The sequence below is a fragment of the Oncorhynchus clarkii genome, chromosome 3, assembly GCF_045791955.1.
Source record: "Oncorhynchus clarkii lewisi isolate Uvic-CL-2024 chromosome 3, UVic_Ocla_1.0, whole genome shotgun sequence".
NCBI lineage: Eukaryota > Metazoa > Chordata > Actinopteri > Salmoniformes > Salmonidae > Oncorhynchus > Oncorhynchus clarkii.
The window spans coordinates 65,034,111-65,050,376 of NC_092149.1; the positions used below are offsets into that span (position 1 = coordinate 65,034,111).

Genomic DNA, 16,266 nt, shown 5'->3' on the forward strand with positions numbered 1-16,266 from the left:
GGCTAATCAAAGGAACACGAGAGATGCTACTAACCAATCACAGAGCCACGAGACGCTACTGACTGAAGTCTATTGAGACCATAGAAGTACATACTGTAGAACACATAGGGGTGATTTCCAGAACATAGACTAAGTCTGGGAATAAAAAGCATGCTCAATGGAGAATCTCAATGAAAACCACTTTCAAATTCAGGACTTGACTTAATCTGTGTCTGGTACTGTTAAACTACCCCATAGTATTAGGGCTGGGCGATGCATCATGAGTTCTGGTATACCGGTATGGATTCACATACCGGTATGTATTTTTACAACACTGTCTATAACAATATTTTGATACAGTGCTGAACTAAATGAAAAGTTCTGCACATTGGACTACTTCACTGTCAGTTTTGTCCTGGTTTGGTTGAGTATTAAACCATCAGAATGGAGAAAGCCCATTAAAACCACTTAGTACCATTTTGTTTCCAATCAAAGGTCATGCACTACTCATAAAACATATGTAGAACTTTTACAATTCAGAGAACAATATTGTGATATGATATGTTGGCGATATCGCCCAGCCCTACATAGTTTTATGTTGTATATACAGTACCAGTCAAAAGTTTGGACACCTACTGATTCAAGGGTTTTTCTTTATTTTTACTATTTTCTACATTGTAGAATAATAGTGAAGACATCAAAACTATGAAATAACACATATGGAATCATGTAGTAACAAAAAAGTGTGAAACAAATCAAAATATATTTTGCCACCCTTTGCCTTGATGACAGCTTTGCACACTCTTGGCATTCTCTCAACTCTCTTCATGAGGTAGTCACCTGGAATGCATATCAATTAACAGGTGTGCCTTGTTAAAAGTTAATTTGTGGAATTTCATTCCTTCTTAATGCGTTTGAGCCAATAAGTTGTGTTGTGACAATGTAGGGGTGGTGTACAGAAGACCATGTCCATATTATGGCAAGAACAGCTCAAATAAGCAAAGAGAAACAACAGTCCATCATTACTTTAAGACATGAAGGTCAGTCAATACGGAAAATGTCAAGAACTTTGAAAGTGTCTTCAAGTGCAGTCGCAAAAACCATCAAGATCTATGATGAAACTCTCTCTTGAGGACCGCCACAGGAAAGGAAGACCCAGAGTTACCTCTGCTATGATGAAACTGTCTCTCTTGAGGACCGCCACAGGAAAGGAAGACCCAGAGTTACCTCTGCTATGATGAAACTGTCTCTCTTGAGGACCGCCACAGGAAAGGAAGACCCAGAGTTACCTCTGCTATGATGAAACTGTCTCTCTTGAGGACCGCCACAGGAAAGGAAGACCCAGAGTTACCTCTGCTATGATGAAACTGTCTCTCATGAGGACTGCCACAGGAAAGGAAGACCCAGAGTTACCTCTGCTATGATGAAACTGTTTCTCTTGAGGACTGCCACAGGAAAGGAAGACCCAGAGTTACCTCTGCTATGATGAAACTGTCTCTCATGAGGACTGCCACAGGAAAGGAAGACTCAGAGTTACCTCTGCTATGATGAAACCGTCTCTCTTGAGGACTGCCACAGGAAAGGAAGACCCAGAGTTACCTCTGCTATGATGAAACTGTCTCTCTTGAGGACCGCCACAGGAAGGGAAGACCCAGAGTCACCTCTGCTGTGATGAAACTGTCTCTCTTGAGGACTGCCACAGGAAAGGAAGACCCAGAGTCACCTCTGCTATAATGAAACTGTCTCTCTTGAGGACTGACACAGGAAAGGAAGACCCAGAGTTACCTCTGCTCTAGAGGATAAGTTAATTTGAGTTACCAGCCTCAGAAAATGCAGCGCAAATAAATGCTTCACAGAGTTCAAGTAACAGACACAACTATTCAGAGGAGACTGCATGAATCAGGCCTTCATGGTTGAAATGCTGCAAAGAAAACACTACTAAACACCAATAATAAGAAGAGACTTGCTTGGGACAAGAAACACAAACAATGGACATTAGACTGGAGGAAATCTGTCCTTTGGTCTGATGAGTACAAATTTGACGGCCGTGTCTTTGTGAGATGCAGAGTAGGTGAACGGATGATCTCCGCATGTGTGGTTCCCACTGTCCCACTCTGGTTTGCGCTTGGTGGGACTATCATTCAACAGGACAATGACCCAAAACACACCAGGCTGTGTAAGGGCTATTTGACCAAAGAGCAGAGTGATGGAGTGCTGCATCAGATGACCTGGCCTCCACAATCACCGACCTCAACCCAACTGAGATGGTTTGGGATGGGTTGGACTGCAGAGTGAAGGAAAAGCAGCCAGCAAGTGTTCAGCATATGTGGGAACTCCTTTAAGACTGTTGGAAAAGCATTCAAGGTGAAGCTGGTTGAGAGAATGCCAAGAGTGGGCAAAGCTGTCATCAAGGCAAAGGGTGGCTACTTTGAACAATCTCAAGTATAAAAACATATTACATGTTTTCATTTGTGTTATTTCATAATTTTGATGTCTTCACTATTATTCTACAATGTAGAAAATAGTAAAAATAAAGAAATACCCTGGAATGAGTAGGTGGGTCCAACCTTTTGACTGGTTGAGACAATGTCTTGTTCACCGTGGGGCACTATCTAGAAGGAAAAACATATATTTTGCATTTCCTAACGTCTCTGTCTTAAAGGTAATTGTCTATTTTGAGTGACTGAGTCAGCACAACAGGTTTGCTAGAAAAGATGACGACACAGACACAAAGTACAACTGTTATAGTGGAGATTTAGGTTGGACCTCCCGTGAGGAAGTGAGGTATTGTCTGCTTCTGTCCTCCAGGTCTTATGTTAGAACAGAGGTTTTAAGTGCTGTGTAACTGACGTGCCTCCGTCCTGAGAGAGAGAGAGAGAGACTGAGAGAGAGAGAGAGAGACTGGGAGAGAGAGAGACTGGGAGAGAGAGAGACTGAGAGAGACTGGGAGAGAGAGAGACTGAGAGAGAGACTGAGAGAGAGAGAGAGACTGAGAGAGAGAGAGAGACTGGGAGAGAGAGAGAGAGACAGAGAGAGAGAGAGAGAGACAGAGAGAGACTGAGAGAGAGAGAGACAGAGAGAGACTGAGAGACTTATGGCAATAGAGAAGCTAAACCCTATGGAGAACCATGGGAGACTAAGCTAACATAAAGGACATGTTAAACCATAACCCATTTAAATCATAGCTTTACCAGACAAAGACCTACCTCCCGTGCCACCCTGCATGGCATTGTGTTGACCGGATAAAGCATAATTAATCCTAATTTGATTTCAGGTCCCATGGAGGTATTCCTCTTGTTATTTAACAGAGGGAGGAAACAAATACCATTTGAAATCTTTCTAATACTTTTAGGCGGTTGCTTTAGCCTGCCTGGAGTGCCAGATGGGTGGGGTTTGCATTTTTTGCGATTATTCTATTGCTTCGATTGCCCCAGACAAGCTCAGTAATGCTCAGATGAAGTATTCATTTTTTTTTAAATAGTATTTGAACCCATGTCTGCCCACAGCGTACACCAGAGTTTCTCTTGTTAGTATTAAAGGCAGACACACACACACTGTCCTATCCCTCACATTAATGTTAAAGGGTGCCATGTTAAATCTCTTTGCTATACTTTGTGTCTGTTAGTGAATTACTTTTCAAGCCCCACCAGTGACTTCTGATTTTAATGTTGTGAAAAAGGAACAAGACACCACTTTAGTTAATTGATTTCTGAAAGTATGGAACACCCGTTAGCATTAGTTGGAAAGCCATGCTACACCAAAGTGATTGTATCAATATAGCCACGATAATTAGCTTGGATGCTGGAGGGTGTAGTGTAACTTAATGGAATACATCAGATTGAACATTCTCAGCATGTGCAGTGCATGCTCAACGCTAAATGAGCCCATGACTTCATCCAGTGACCTTCAGCGCCAAATTAAACATGAGAACGAGATATAAAAGCCCACCTCCTACACACATACAAACACACACACATACAAACACACACACACACCCCACTCCACACAAACACACACACACACCACTCCACACTCATATACACACACTCCACACATTGATTGTTTCCTCAAATCAAAAATAATAAAATATTATTAGTCACATGCTTCGTAACCAACCGGTGTAAACTAACAGTGGAATTCTTACCTACGGGCCCTTCCCCATAATGCAGAGATAATAGAAAAATAATAACCCGAGAAAAGATAACTTACCAGGGTACCAGTAGTGAGTCTATGTGCTGGGATACGAGGTCATTGAGGGTGATATGTACACATAGGTAGGGTTCAAGCAACAGGAAGGATAATACACAGCAGCTCTACCAGTAGCGAGTCTATGTGCTGGGATACGAGGTCATTGAGGGTGATATGTACACATAGGTAGGGTTCAAGCAACAGGAAGGATAATACACAGCAGCTCTACCAGTAGCGAGTCTATGTGCTGGGATACGAGGTCATTGAGGGTGATATGTACACATAGGTAGGGTTCAAGCAACAGGAATGATAATAAGGAAGGATAATAAACAGCAGCGTACCAGTAGTGAGTCTATGTGCTGGGATACGAGGTCATTGAGGGTGATATGTACACATAGGTAGGGTTCAAGCAACAGGAAGGATAATAAACAGCAGCAGCGTACCAGTAGTGAGTCTATGTGCTGGGATACGAGGTCACTGAGGGTGATATGTACACATAGGTAGGGTTCAAGCAACAGGAAGGATAATACACAGCAGCTCTACCAGTAGCGAGTCTATGTGCTGGGATACGAGGTCATTGAGGGTGATATGTACACATAGGTAGGGTTCAAGCAACAGGAAGGATAATAAGGAAGGATAATAAACAGCAGCGTACCAGAAGCGAGTCTATGTGCTGGGATACGAGGTCACTGAGGGTGATATGTACACATAGGTAGGGTTTAAGCAACAGGAAGGATAATAAACAGCAGCAGCGTACCAGTAGTGAGTCTATGTGCTGGGATACGAGGTCATTGAGGGTGATATGTACACATAGGTAGGGTTCAAGCAACAGGAAGGATAATAAACAGCAGCGTACCAGAAGCGAGTCTATGTGCTGGGATACGAGGTCATTGAGGGTGATATGTACACATAGGTAGGGTTTAAGCAACAGGAAGGATAATAAACAGCAGCAGCGTACCAGTAGTGAGTCTATGTGCTGGGATACGAGGTCATTGAGGGTGATATGTACACATAGGTAGGGTTCAAGCAACAGGAAGGATAATAAACAGCAGCGTACCAGAAGCGAGTCTATGTGCTGGGATACGAGGTCACTGAGGGTGATATGTACACATAGGTAGGGTTTAAGCAACAGGAAGGATAATAAACAGCAGCAGCGTACCAGTAGTGAGTCTATGTGCTGGGATACGAGGTCATTGAGGGTGATATGTACACATAGGTAGGGTTCAAGCAACAGGAAGGATAATACACAGCAGCTCTACCAGTAGCGAGTCTATGTGCTGGGATACGAGGTCATTGAGGGTGATATGTACACATAGGTAGGGTTCAAGCAACAGGAAGGATAATAAGGAAGGATAATAAACAGCAGCGTACCAGAAGCGAGTCTATGTGCTGGGATACGAGGTCACTGAGGGTGATATGTACACATAGGTAGGGTTTAAGCAACAGGAAGGATAATAAACAGCAGCAGCGTACCAGTAGTGAGTCTATGTGCTGGGATACGAGGTCATTGAGGGTGATATGTACACATAGGTAGGGTTCAAGCAACAGGAAGGATAATAAACAGCAGCGTACCAGAAGCGAGTCTATGTGCTGGGATACGAGGTCATTGAGGGTGATATGTACACATAGGTAGGGTTTAAGCAACAGGAAGGATAATAAACAGCAGCAGCGTACCAGTAGTGAGTCTATGTGCTGGGATACGAGGTCATTGAGGGTGATATGTACACATAGGTAGGGTTCAAGCAACAGGAAGGATAATACACATCAGCTCTACCAGTAGCGAGTCTATGTGCTGGGATACGAGGTCATTGAGGGTGATATGTACACATAGGTAGGGTTCAAGCAACAGGAAGGATAATAAGGAAGGATAATAAACAGCAGCGTACCAGAAGCGAGTCTATGTGCTGGGATACGAGGTCACTGAGGGTGATATGTACACATAGGTAGGGTTTAAGCAACAGGAAGGATAATAAACAGCAGCAGCGTACCAGTAGTGAGTCTATGTGCTGGGATACGAGGTCATTGAGGGTGATATGTACACATAGGTAGGGTTCAAGCAACAGGAAGGATAATAAACAGCAGCGTACCAGAAGCGAGTCTATGTGCTGGGATACGAGGTCATTGAGGGTGATATGTACACATAGGTAGGGTTCAAGCAACAGGAAGGATAATAAGGAAGGATAATAAACAGCAGCGTACCAGAAGCGAGTCTATGTGCTGGGATACGAGGTCATTGAGGGTGATATGTACACATAGGTAGGGTTTAAGCAACAGGAAGGATAATAAACAGCAGCAGCGTACCAGTAGTGAGTCTATGTGCTGGGATACGAGGTCATTGAGGGTGATATGTACACATAGGTAGGGTTTAAGCAACAGGAAGGATAATAAACAGCAGCAGCGTACCAGTAGTGAGTCTATGTGCTGGGATACGAGGTCATTGAGGGTGATATGTACACATAGGTAGGGTTCAAGCAACAGGAAGGATAATAAACAGCAGCGTACCAGTAGTGAGTCTATGTGCTGGGATACGAGGTCATTGAGGGTGATATGTACACATAGGTAGGGTTCAAGCAACAGGAAGGATAATAAACAGCAGCGTACCAGAAGCGAGTCTATGTGCTGGGATACGAGGTCATTGAGGGTGATATGTACACATAGGTAGGGTTCAAGCAACAGGAAGGATAATAAACAGCAGCAGCGTACCAGAAGCGAGTCTATGTGCTGGGATACGAGGTCACTGAGGGTGATATGTACACATAGGTAGGGTTTAAGCAACAGGAAGGATAATACACAGCAGCTCTACCAGTAGTGAGTCTATGTGCTGGGATACGAGGTCACTGAGGGTGATATGTACACATAGGTAGGGTTCAAGCAACAGGAAGGATAATAAACAGCAGCAGCGTACCAGTAGTGAGTCTATGTGCTGGGATACGAGGTCATTGAGGGTGATATGTACTCATAGGTAGGGTTTAAGCAACAGGAAGGATAATACACAGCAGCAGCATATGTGGAAAAAGGGCCAATGCAGATAGTCCAGGTAGCTATTGGTTAAATATTTATCTAACTATTTAGCCGTCTCAACTAATGTTGACATTGATGAAGGTGATTGATTGACTTTTAAGAAATGTACAATGTAATTGATCATTGAATGTTCAGCTTTTTGTCACTGTTGTTGAATTATTGTCTGTGTGTAGTATGTGTTTGTTTTTGTAATTTAGGCAAAAGACATTGGTTACATCCGAAATAGAGCCCTAATTCCCTTTTTAGTGCACTGCTTTTGACCACTGCCTATGGGGATTATATGCTCTTTATAGGTAATAGGGTACAATGTCAGACACACCCATCCATTTAGTCAGTTTTCAGTTCTCATTTAATTTCCATCTGCAATAGTCTAGGCTCATGTCCAGGTTTTATGTCAGCCATCGTAGTAGGCTGTTGCTAGTTGTGTACAGTATACATAGTGGGAGAGTGGGTGTACCACAGTACAGTGACTGCAGTGTCTGAGACCATGAAACCCCTCCAGCTATTCCTCTAAACAGAGCCAGTGGAGCACTGAGGAGCACAGTGGAGCATTGAGGAGCACAGTGGAGCACAGTGGAGCACTGAGGAGCACTGAGGAGCACTGAGGAGCACTGAGGAGCACAGTGGAGCACTGAGGAGCACAGTGGAACACAGCTCGCCTCCCTTCCTGTAGAGTCTGTATCTGACACACTTCTTTTTTTTTCTCACTTTCCCCACTTTCCCCTCCCCTCTTATCTTCCCCCTCTCTCCTCTCCTTCCCCCCCCCTCTCTGCCTCTCTCCTCCTTTCTTCCGTCTCCCCCTACCTCCCTTCATCTTCCTTTACCTCCCTTGGTTTCCCCCCCTCTCTCTCACACACTCTCTCGCCCCCTCTCTCCATCCCTTCCTCGTGTTCCGCCCCCCCCCCCCCCCCCCCTCTCTCCATCTCTGGTTTTCAGGGAGGTGCGTGAGTATGCCAACGGCTCGGTGTGTGTGGAGTGTGATTCCCAGTGTGAGAGAGCAGACGATTACTCTCTGACCTGTCATAGCCCGGTAAGATCCTCTAGAGACACAGTCTAACACATATGTGCACACACACACACACACACACACACACACACACACACACACACACACACACACACACACACATAGAACCATCCTAAAGCATTCATGACATGCACTTGTAAATGATCCTCACTCCTGCACATTCGGACTTAATACTAGAGACAATGAATAATAATATGTTTTATATGGTGATGCCAATAAATCCTTTATAGCGTACTCAGTGTGCCATAACATTATCCTACATTACATTTTTATTTGAGTAAATTAGCAGATACTCTTACCCAGAGCGACTTGTAGTCAGTCAGTGGATTCAACTAAGTTTAGTTGGTAGAAACATCCACCTATCACTGTCAGTAGACAGACCTTTCTGCCAAATAGCTGCCATCAGCAAAAAACATGAATCATATTGTGTCCATTAATAAAGTCTCTCTAGAGCTTTTCTTTTTCTCTCTTTTCTGTCCCTACCATAAACTGAAATCACTTGTGACCACAGACAAGGGTTGCATCCCAAATGGCACTCTATTCCCTATATATAGTGCACTACTTTTGACCAGAGCACTATGGGCCTTGGTCAAAAGTAAGGCAATATACAGTGCCTTGCGAAAGTATTCGGCCCCCTTGAACTTTGTGACCTTTTGCCACATTTCAGGCTTCAAACATAAAGATATAAAACTGTATTTTTTTTGTGAAGAATCAACAACAAGTGGGACACAATCATGAAGTGGAACGACATTTATTGGATATTTCAAACTTTTTTAACAAATCAAAACCTGAAAAATTGGGCGTGCAAAATTATTCAGCCCCTTTACTTTCAGTGCAGCAAACTCTCTCCAGAAGTTCAGTGAGGATCTCTGAATGATCCAATGTTGACCTAAATGACTAATGATGATAAATACAATCCACCTGTGTGTAATCAAGTCTCCGTATAAATGCACCTGCACTGTGATAGTCTCAGAGGTCCGTTAAAAGCGCAGAGAGCATCATGAAGAACAAGGAACACACCAGGCAGGTCCGAGATACTGTTGTGAAGAAGTTTAAAGCCGGATTTGGATACAAAACGATTTCCCAAGCTTTAAACATCCCAAGGAGCACTGTGCAAGCGATAATATTGAAATGGAAGGAGTATCAGACCACTGCAAATCTACCAAGACCTGGCCGTCCCTCTAAACTTTCAGCTCATACAAGGAGAAGACTGATCAGAGATGCAGCCAAGAGGCCCATGATCACTCTGGATGAACTGCAGAGATCTACAGCTGAGGTGGGAGACTCTGTCCATAGGACAACAATCAGTCGTATATTGCACAAATCTGGCCTTTATGGAAGAGTGGCAAGAAGAAAGCCATTTCTTAAAAAAGTGTCATTTAAAGTTTGCCACAAGCCACCTGGGAGACACACCAAACATGTGGAAGAAGGTGCTCTGGTCAGATGAAACCAAAATTGAACTTTTTGGCAACAATGCAAAACGTTATGTTTGGCGTAAAAGCAAAACAGCTGAACACACCATCCCCATTGTCAAACATGGTGGTGGCAGCATCATTGTTTGGGCCTGCTTTTCTTCAGCAGGGACAGGGAAGATGGTTAAAATTGATGGGAAGATGGATGGAGCCAAATACAGGACCATTCTGGAAGAAACCCTGATGGAGTCTGCAAAAGACCTGAGACTGGGACGGAGATTTGTCTTCCAACAAGACAATGATCCAAAACATAAAGCAAAATCTACAATGGAATGGTTCAAAATTAAACATATCCAGGTGTTATAATGGCCAAGTCAAAGTCCAGACCTGAATCCAATCGAGAATCTGTGGAAAGAACTGAAAACTGCTGTTCACAAATGCTCTCCATCCAACCTCACTGAGCTCGAGCTGTTTTGCAAGGAGGAATGGGAAAAAATTTCAGTCTCTCGATGTGCAAAACTGATAGAGACATACCCCAAGCGACTTACAGCTGTAATCGCAGCAAAAGGTGGCGCTACAAAGTATTAACTTAAGGGGGCTGAATAATTTTGCACGCCGAATTTTTCAGTTTTTGATTTGTTAAAAAAGTTTGAAATATCCAATAAATGTCGTTCCACTTCATGATTGTGTCCCACTTGTTGTTGATTCTTCACAAAAAAATACAGTTTTATATCTTTATGTTTGAAGCCTGAAATGTGGCAAAAGGTCGCAAAGTTCAAGGGGGCCAAATACTTTCGCAAGACACTGTATAGGTCGTAGGGTGTCATTTGAGATCCAGACTAGGCCTTCGATTGCCCTGGAAGCATAATTCATTGTATTCTCAGTTAGTGTGCCAGCGAGCTTCACTATTTATTTTATTTTATGTTCAATTAAATTCTGACATGTGTTAAGCAATACTGCCTTTGTGTGACTGTGTGTGTGTGTGAATGTGTTTGCGTATGTGATTGTGTGTTTCCGTATATCTGTGTGTGAGTTTGTAAATGTGTGTGTCCCTGTGGACTCTCAAGTGTTGGCTGTGTTATGATGCTCCTTGTCCTTCCGTTCATCTCCTGTCTAGACAAGGTGATCCTTCACCACCTTTATTAATGCTCCCTTCTCCCTGCTCCCTTCTCTCTTCTCCCTGCTCTCTTCTCCCTGCTCCCTTCTCTCTTCTCCCTGCTCCCTGCTCCCTGCTCCCTGCTCTCTTCTCTCTTCTCCCTGCTCCCTTCTCCCTGCTCCCTTCTATCTTCTCCCTGCTCTCTTCTCCCTGCTCCCTTCTCTCTTCTCCCTGCTCCCTTCTCTCTGCTCTCTTCTCCCTTCTCCCTGCTCCCTTCTCTCTTCTCCCTTCTCTCTTCTCCCTGCTCCCTTCTCTCTTCTCCCTGCTCCCTGCTCTCTGCTCTCTTCTTCCTTCTCCCTGCTCTCTTCTCCCTGCTCCCTTCTCTCTTCTCCCTGCTCCCTGCTCCCTTCTCTCTGCTCTCTTCTCCCTTCTCCCTGCTCTCTTCTCCCTGCTCCCTTCTCCCTGCTCCCTGCTCCCTTCTCTCTGCTCTCTTCTCCCTTCTCCCTGCTATCTTCTCCCTGCTCCCTTCTCTCTTCTCCCTGCTCCCTTCTCTCTGCTCTCTTCTCCCTTCTCCCTGCTCTCTTCTCCCTGCTCCATTCTCTCTTCTCCCTGCTCCCTGTTCCCTTCTCTCTGCTCTCTTCTCCCTTCTCCCTGCTCCCTTCTTCCTGCTCTCTTCTCCCTGCTCCCTTCTCTCTTCTCCCTGCTCCCTTCTCTCTGCTCTCTTCTCCCTTCTTCCTGCTCCCTTCTCCCTTCTCCCTTCTTCCTGCTCTCTTCTCCCTTCTACCTGCTCTCTTCTCCCTGCTCCATTCTCTCTTCTACCTGCTCCCTGTTCCCTTCTCTCTGCTCTCTTCTCCCTTCTCCCTGCTCCCTTCTTCCTGCTATCTTCTCCCTGCTCCCTTCTCTCTTCTCCCTGCTCCCTTCTCCCTGCTCTCTTCTCCCTTCTGCCTGCTCCCTTCTCCATGCTCCCTTCTCCCTGCTCTCTTCTCCCTTCTTCCTGCTCCCTTCTCCCTTCTCCCTTCTTCCTGCTCTCTTCTCCCTTCTTCCTGCTCTCTTCTCCCTTATCCCTGCTCCCTTCTTCCTGCTCTCTTCTCTCTTCTTCCTGCTCTCTTCTCCCTTCTCCCTGCTCCCTTCTCCCTTCTCCCTTCTCCATTCTCCCTTCTCCATTCTCCATTCGCCCTGCTCCATTCGCCCTGCTCTCTTCTCCCTTCTCCCTGCACCCTTCTCCATGCTCCCTTCTCCCTGTTCCCATCTCCCTGCTCTCTTCTCTCTTCTCCCTTCTCCCTGCTCCCTTATCCCTGCTCCCTTCCCCCTGCTCTCTTCTCCTTGCTCCCTTCTTCCTGCTCCCTTCTTCCTGCTCCCTTCTCCATGCTCCCTTCTCCCTGCTCCCTTCTCCCTGCTCTCTTCTCCCTTCTCCCCGCTCCCTTATCCATGCTCCCTTCTCCCTGCTCTCTTCTCCCTTCTGCCTGCTCCCTTCTCCATGCTCCCTTCTCCCTGCTCCCTTCTTCCTGCTCCATTCGCCCTGCTCCATTCGCCCTGCTTTCTTCTCCCTTCTCCCTGTGCCCTTCTCCATGCTCCCTTCTCCATGCTCCCTTCTCCCTGTTCCCTTCTCCCTTCTCTCTTTTCCCTTCTCTCTTTTCCCTTCTCTCTTTTCCCTTCTCCCTTCTCTCTTCTCCCTTCTCCCTTCTCCCTGCTCCCTGCTCCCTTTTCTCTGCTCCCTTCTCCCTGCTCTCTTCTCCCTGCTCTCTTCTCCCTTATCCTTGCTCCCTTCTCCCTGCTCCCTTCTCCCATCTCCCTGCTCCCATCTCCCTGCTCCCATCTCCCTGCTCCCATCTCCCTGCTCCCTTCTCCCATCTCTCTGCTCCCTTCTCCCTACTCCCTTCTCCCTTCTCCATGCTCCCTTCTCCATGCTCCCTTCTCCATGCTCCCTTCTCCCTGCTCCCTGTTCCCTTCTCCCTGCTCCCTTCTCCATGCTCCCTTCTCCATGCTCCCTTCTCCCTTCTCCCTTCTCCATGCTCCCTTCTCCCTGCTCCCATCTCCCTGCTCCCATCTCCCTGCTCCCATCTCCCTGCTCCCTTCTCCCTGCTCCCTGCTCCCTGCTCCCTTCTCCATGCTCCCTTCTCCCTGCTCCCATCTCCCTGCTCCCATCTCCCTGCTCCCATCTCCCTGCTCCCATCTCCCTGCTCCCTGCTCCCTTCTCCATGCTCCCTTCTCCATGCTCCCTTCTCCATGCTCCCTTCTCCATGCTCCCTTCTCCATGCTCCCTTCTCCCTGCTCCCTGCTCCCTTCTCCATGCTCCCTTCTCCATGCTCCCTTCTCCATGCTCCCTTCTCCCTGCGCCCTTCTCCATTCTCCCTTCTCCATGCTCCCTTCTCCCTGCTCCCTTCTCCCTGCTCTCTTCTCCCTTCTGCCTGCCCCCTTCTCCATTCTCCCTTCTCCCTGCTCCCTTCTTCCTGCTCCATTCACCCTGCTCCATTCGCCCTGCTCTCTTCTCCCTTCTCCCTGCGCCCTTCTCCATGCTCCCTTCTCCCTGTTCCCTTCTCCCTGCTCTCTACTCCCTTCTCTCTTTTCCCTTCTCTCTTTTCCCTTCTCCCTTCTCTCTTCTCCCTTCTCCCTTCTCCCTTTGCCCTGCTCCCTTCTCCCTGCTCCCTTCTCCCTGCTCCCTTCTCTCTGCTCCCTTCTCCCTTCTCTCTTCTCCCTGCTCTCTTCTCCCTTCTCCTTGCTCCCTTCTCCATGCTCCCTTCTCCCTGTTCCCTTCTCCCTGCTCTCTACTCCCTTCTCTCTTTTCCCTTCTCTCTTTTCCCTTCTCCCTTCTCTCTTCTCCCTTCTCCCTTCTCCCTTTACCCTGCTCCCTTCTCCCTGCTCCCTTCTCTCTGCTCCCTTCTCCCTGCTCTCTTCTCCCTGCTCTCTTCTCCCTTATCCTTGCTCCCTTCTCCATGCTCCCTTCTCCCTGCTCCCTTCTCCCATCTCCCATCTCCCAGCTCCCATCTCCCTGCTCCCATCTCCCTGCTCCCATCTCCCTGCTCCCATCTCCCTGCTCCCATCTCCCTGCTCCCATCTCCCTGCTCCCATCTCCCTGCTCCCATCTCCCTGCTCCCATCTCCCTGCTCTCTGCTCCCTTCTCCCTTCTCCATGCTCCCTTCTCCCTGTTCCCTTCTCCCTGCTCCCTTCTCCATGCTCCCTTCTCCATGCTCCCTTCTCCATGCTCCCATCTCCCTTCTCCCACCCCCCTGCTCCCATCTCCCTGCTCCCATCTCCCTGCTCCCATCTCCCTGCTCCCATCTCCCTGCTCCCATCTCCCTGCTCCCTTCTCCATGCTCCCTTCTCCCTGCTCCCATCTCCCTGCTCCCATCTCCCTGCTCCCATCTCCCTGCTCCCATCTCCCTGCTCCCATCTCCCTGCTCCCATCTCCCTGCTCCCATCTCCCTGCTCCCATCTCCCTGCTCCCTTCCCTTCTCCCTGCTCCCTTCTCCATGCTCCCTTCTCCCTGCTCCCTTCTCCATGCTCCCTTCTCCCTGCTCCCATCTCCCTGCTCTCTCCTCCCTTCTCCCTGCTCCCTTCTCCATGCTCCCTGCTCCCTTCTCCCTTCTCCCTTCTCTCTTTCCCTTCTCCCATCTCCCTGCTCCCTTCTCCCTGCTCCCTTCTCCCTGCTCCCTTCTCTCTCTTCCCTGCTCTCCCTTCCCTCTCCCTGCTCCCTTCTCCCTGCTCCCTTCTCTCTTCTCCCTTCTCCCTGCTCTCTTTTCCCATCTCCCATCTCCCTGCTCCCTGATCCCTTCTCCCTGCTCCCTTCTCACTTCTCCCTGTTCCCTTCTCTCTGCTCCCTTCTCACTGCTCTCTGCTCTCTGCTCCCTTCTCCCTTCTCACTGCTCTCTGCTCCCTTCTTTCTTCTCTCTGCTCCCTTCTCCCTTCCCTCCCTGCTCCATTCTCCCTGCTCCCTGCTCCCTTCTCCCTGCTCCCTTCTCTCTTTCCCTGCTCCCTTCTCCCTGCTCCCTTCTCCCTGCTCCCTTCTCCCTGCTCCCTTCTCTCTTCTCCCTTCTCCCTGCTCTCTTTTCCCATCTCCCATCTCCCTTCTCCCATCTCCCTGCTCCCTGATCCCTTCTCCCTGCTCCCTTCTCACTTCTCCCTGTTCCCTTCTCTCTGCTCCCTTCTCACTGCTCTCTGCTCCCTTCTCCCTTCTCACTGCTCTCTGCTCCCTTCTTTCTTCTCTCTGCTCCCTTCTCACTGCTCTCTGCTCCCTTCTCACTGCTCTCTGCTCCCTTCTCCCTGCTCTCTGCTCCCTTCTCCCTGCTCTCTGCTCCCATCTCCCTTCTCAATTCTCCCTTCTCTCTGCTCCCTTCTCACTGCTCACTGCTCTCAGCTCCCTTCTCCCTGCTCTCTGCTCCCTTCTCTCGTCTCTGCTCTCTTCTCTGCCTGTCATCTTGATAGTTTATTAAGTCAACACTCCTCTAGCCTTCAATCTCACTACACACAATATACTCAACGCCACACACATGCAGACACACACTCAAGGCCACACGAAGTATTCATGCATGATTTCTGATTCTTGTCTCCCATCTCTGTGGAGTGGTAGAACATGTGGATACCTTGTGCCCAATCGCTGGCACACACACACACACACACACACACACACACACACACACACACACACTCACACACTCACACAACCACTTATGAGCTTAAGAGTTGAGTTGAGATAAGTATGTGCAACTAAGAAGATTGTGTAAATAATGAATTGACAATTTGAGTTACGTATGTAACTTAAGTCAGAATACTGCCTGCCCCCATGTGCCCAGTATTTATTTTAAATGGAGACATTGTGCAGTGGTCGGAGCTCTGTTCTGTATGGTTTGGAACGTGGCTTGCAGGTCCCTTTCCGAGGGCCTCTGTTGAGTCTATGAAGTATGTGTGAGTCTATGGAGTATGTGTGAGTCTATGGAGTATGTGTGAGTCTATGGAGTATGTGTGAGTCTATGGAGTATGTGTGAGTCTATGGATTATGTGTGAGTGTATGGGACAGGCCAGAGTAAGCACTGCGAGGGGTTTGGGTTACATCAGGGTATGTGCTCATTGTTATTAAGGCTAGATTAGCTGCTCCAGGGTTAGATTTTTGGCTCTTCTTTTCCTGGAACTAATAATTTCATGGCCCTGCACTGAGCCAATCTAAAACAAACAGAGAGATGGAGAGAGAGAGAGATTTTATGTTCATGGGCATGCTCTTAGCCAATCTAAAACACACAGAGAGAGAGAGAAATGGGGAGAGAGGGATATATGTTATGTTCTTAGGCCTGTGCTTAGCCAATCTAAAACAGACATAGTTGGAGAGACATTAACTTATGTCCACAATGCTCTTAGCCAATATAAAACAGAGAGATGGAGAGTTGGAGATATGATCATAGGCCTGCTCTAAGACAAACTACAGGTTTAGGATGAACCTGCCTGGTGGGATTAACAGTAAAGCTCAATGGTCATGTATAATAGGCCTCTTCCCTAGTGCACTACTTTTGAAGGGGGCCCATAGGGACTATATAAGGAATAAAATGCACCTT

The 16,266-nt window shown here is 47.4% G+C and overlaps 1 protein-coding gene across 2 annotated transcripts in view; it reads left to right on the plus strand.

The window, feature by feature from the left end:
* The window catches only part of LOC139401320 (erb-b2 receptor tyrosine kinase 4b), a 467,727-nt gene that overhangs the window by 368,530 nt on the left and 82,931 nt on the right, over window positions 1–16,266 (plus strand). For both annotated transcript variants that reach the window (XM_071145653.1, XM_071145654.1), the window contains exon 14: window positions 8,125–8,218. In XM_071145653.1, coding sequence (XP_071001754.1) covers window positions 8,125–8,218 — 94 coding nt within the window. The remainder of the gene's footprint in view (window positions 1–8,124; window positions 8,219–16,266) is intronic.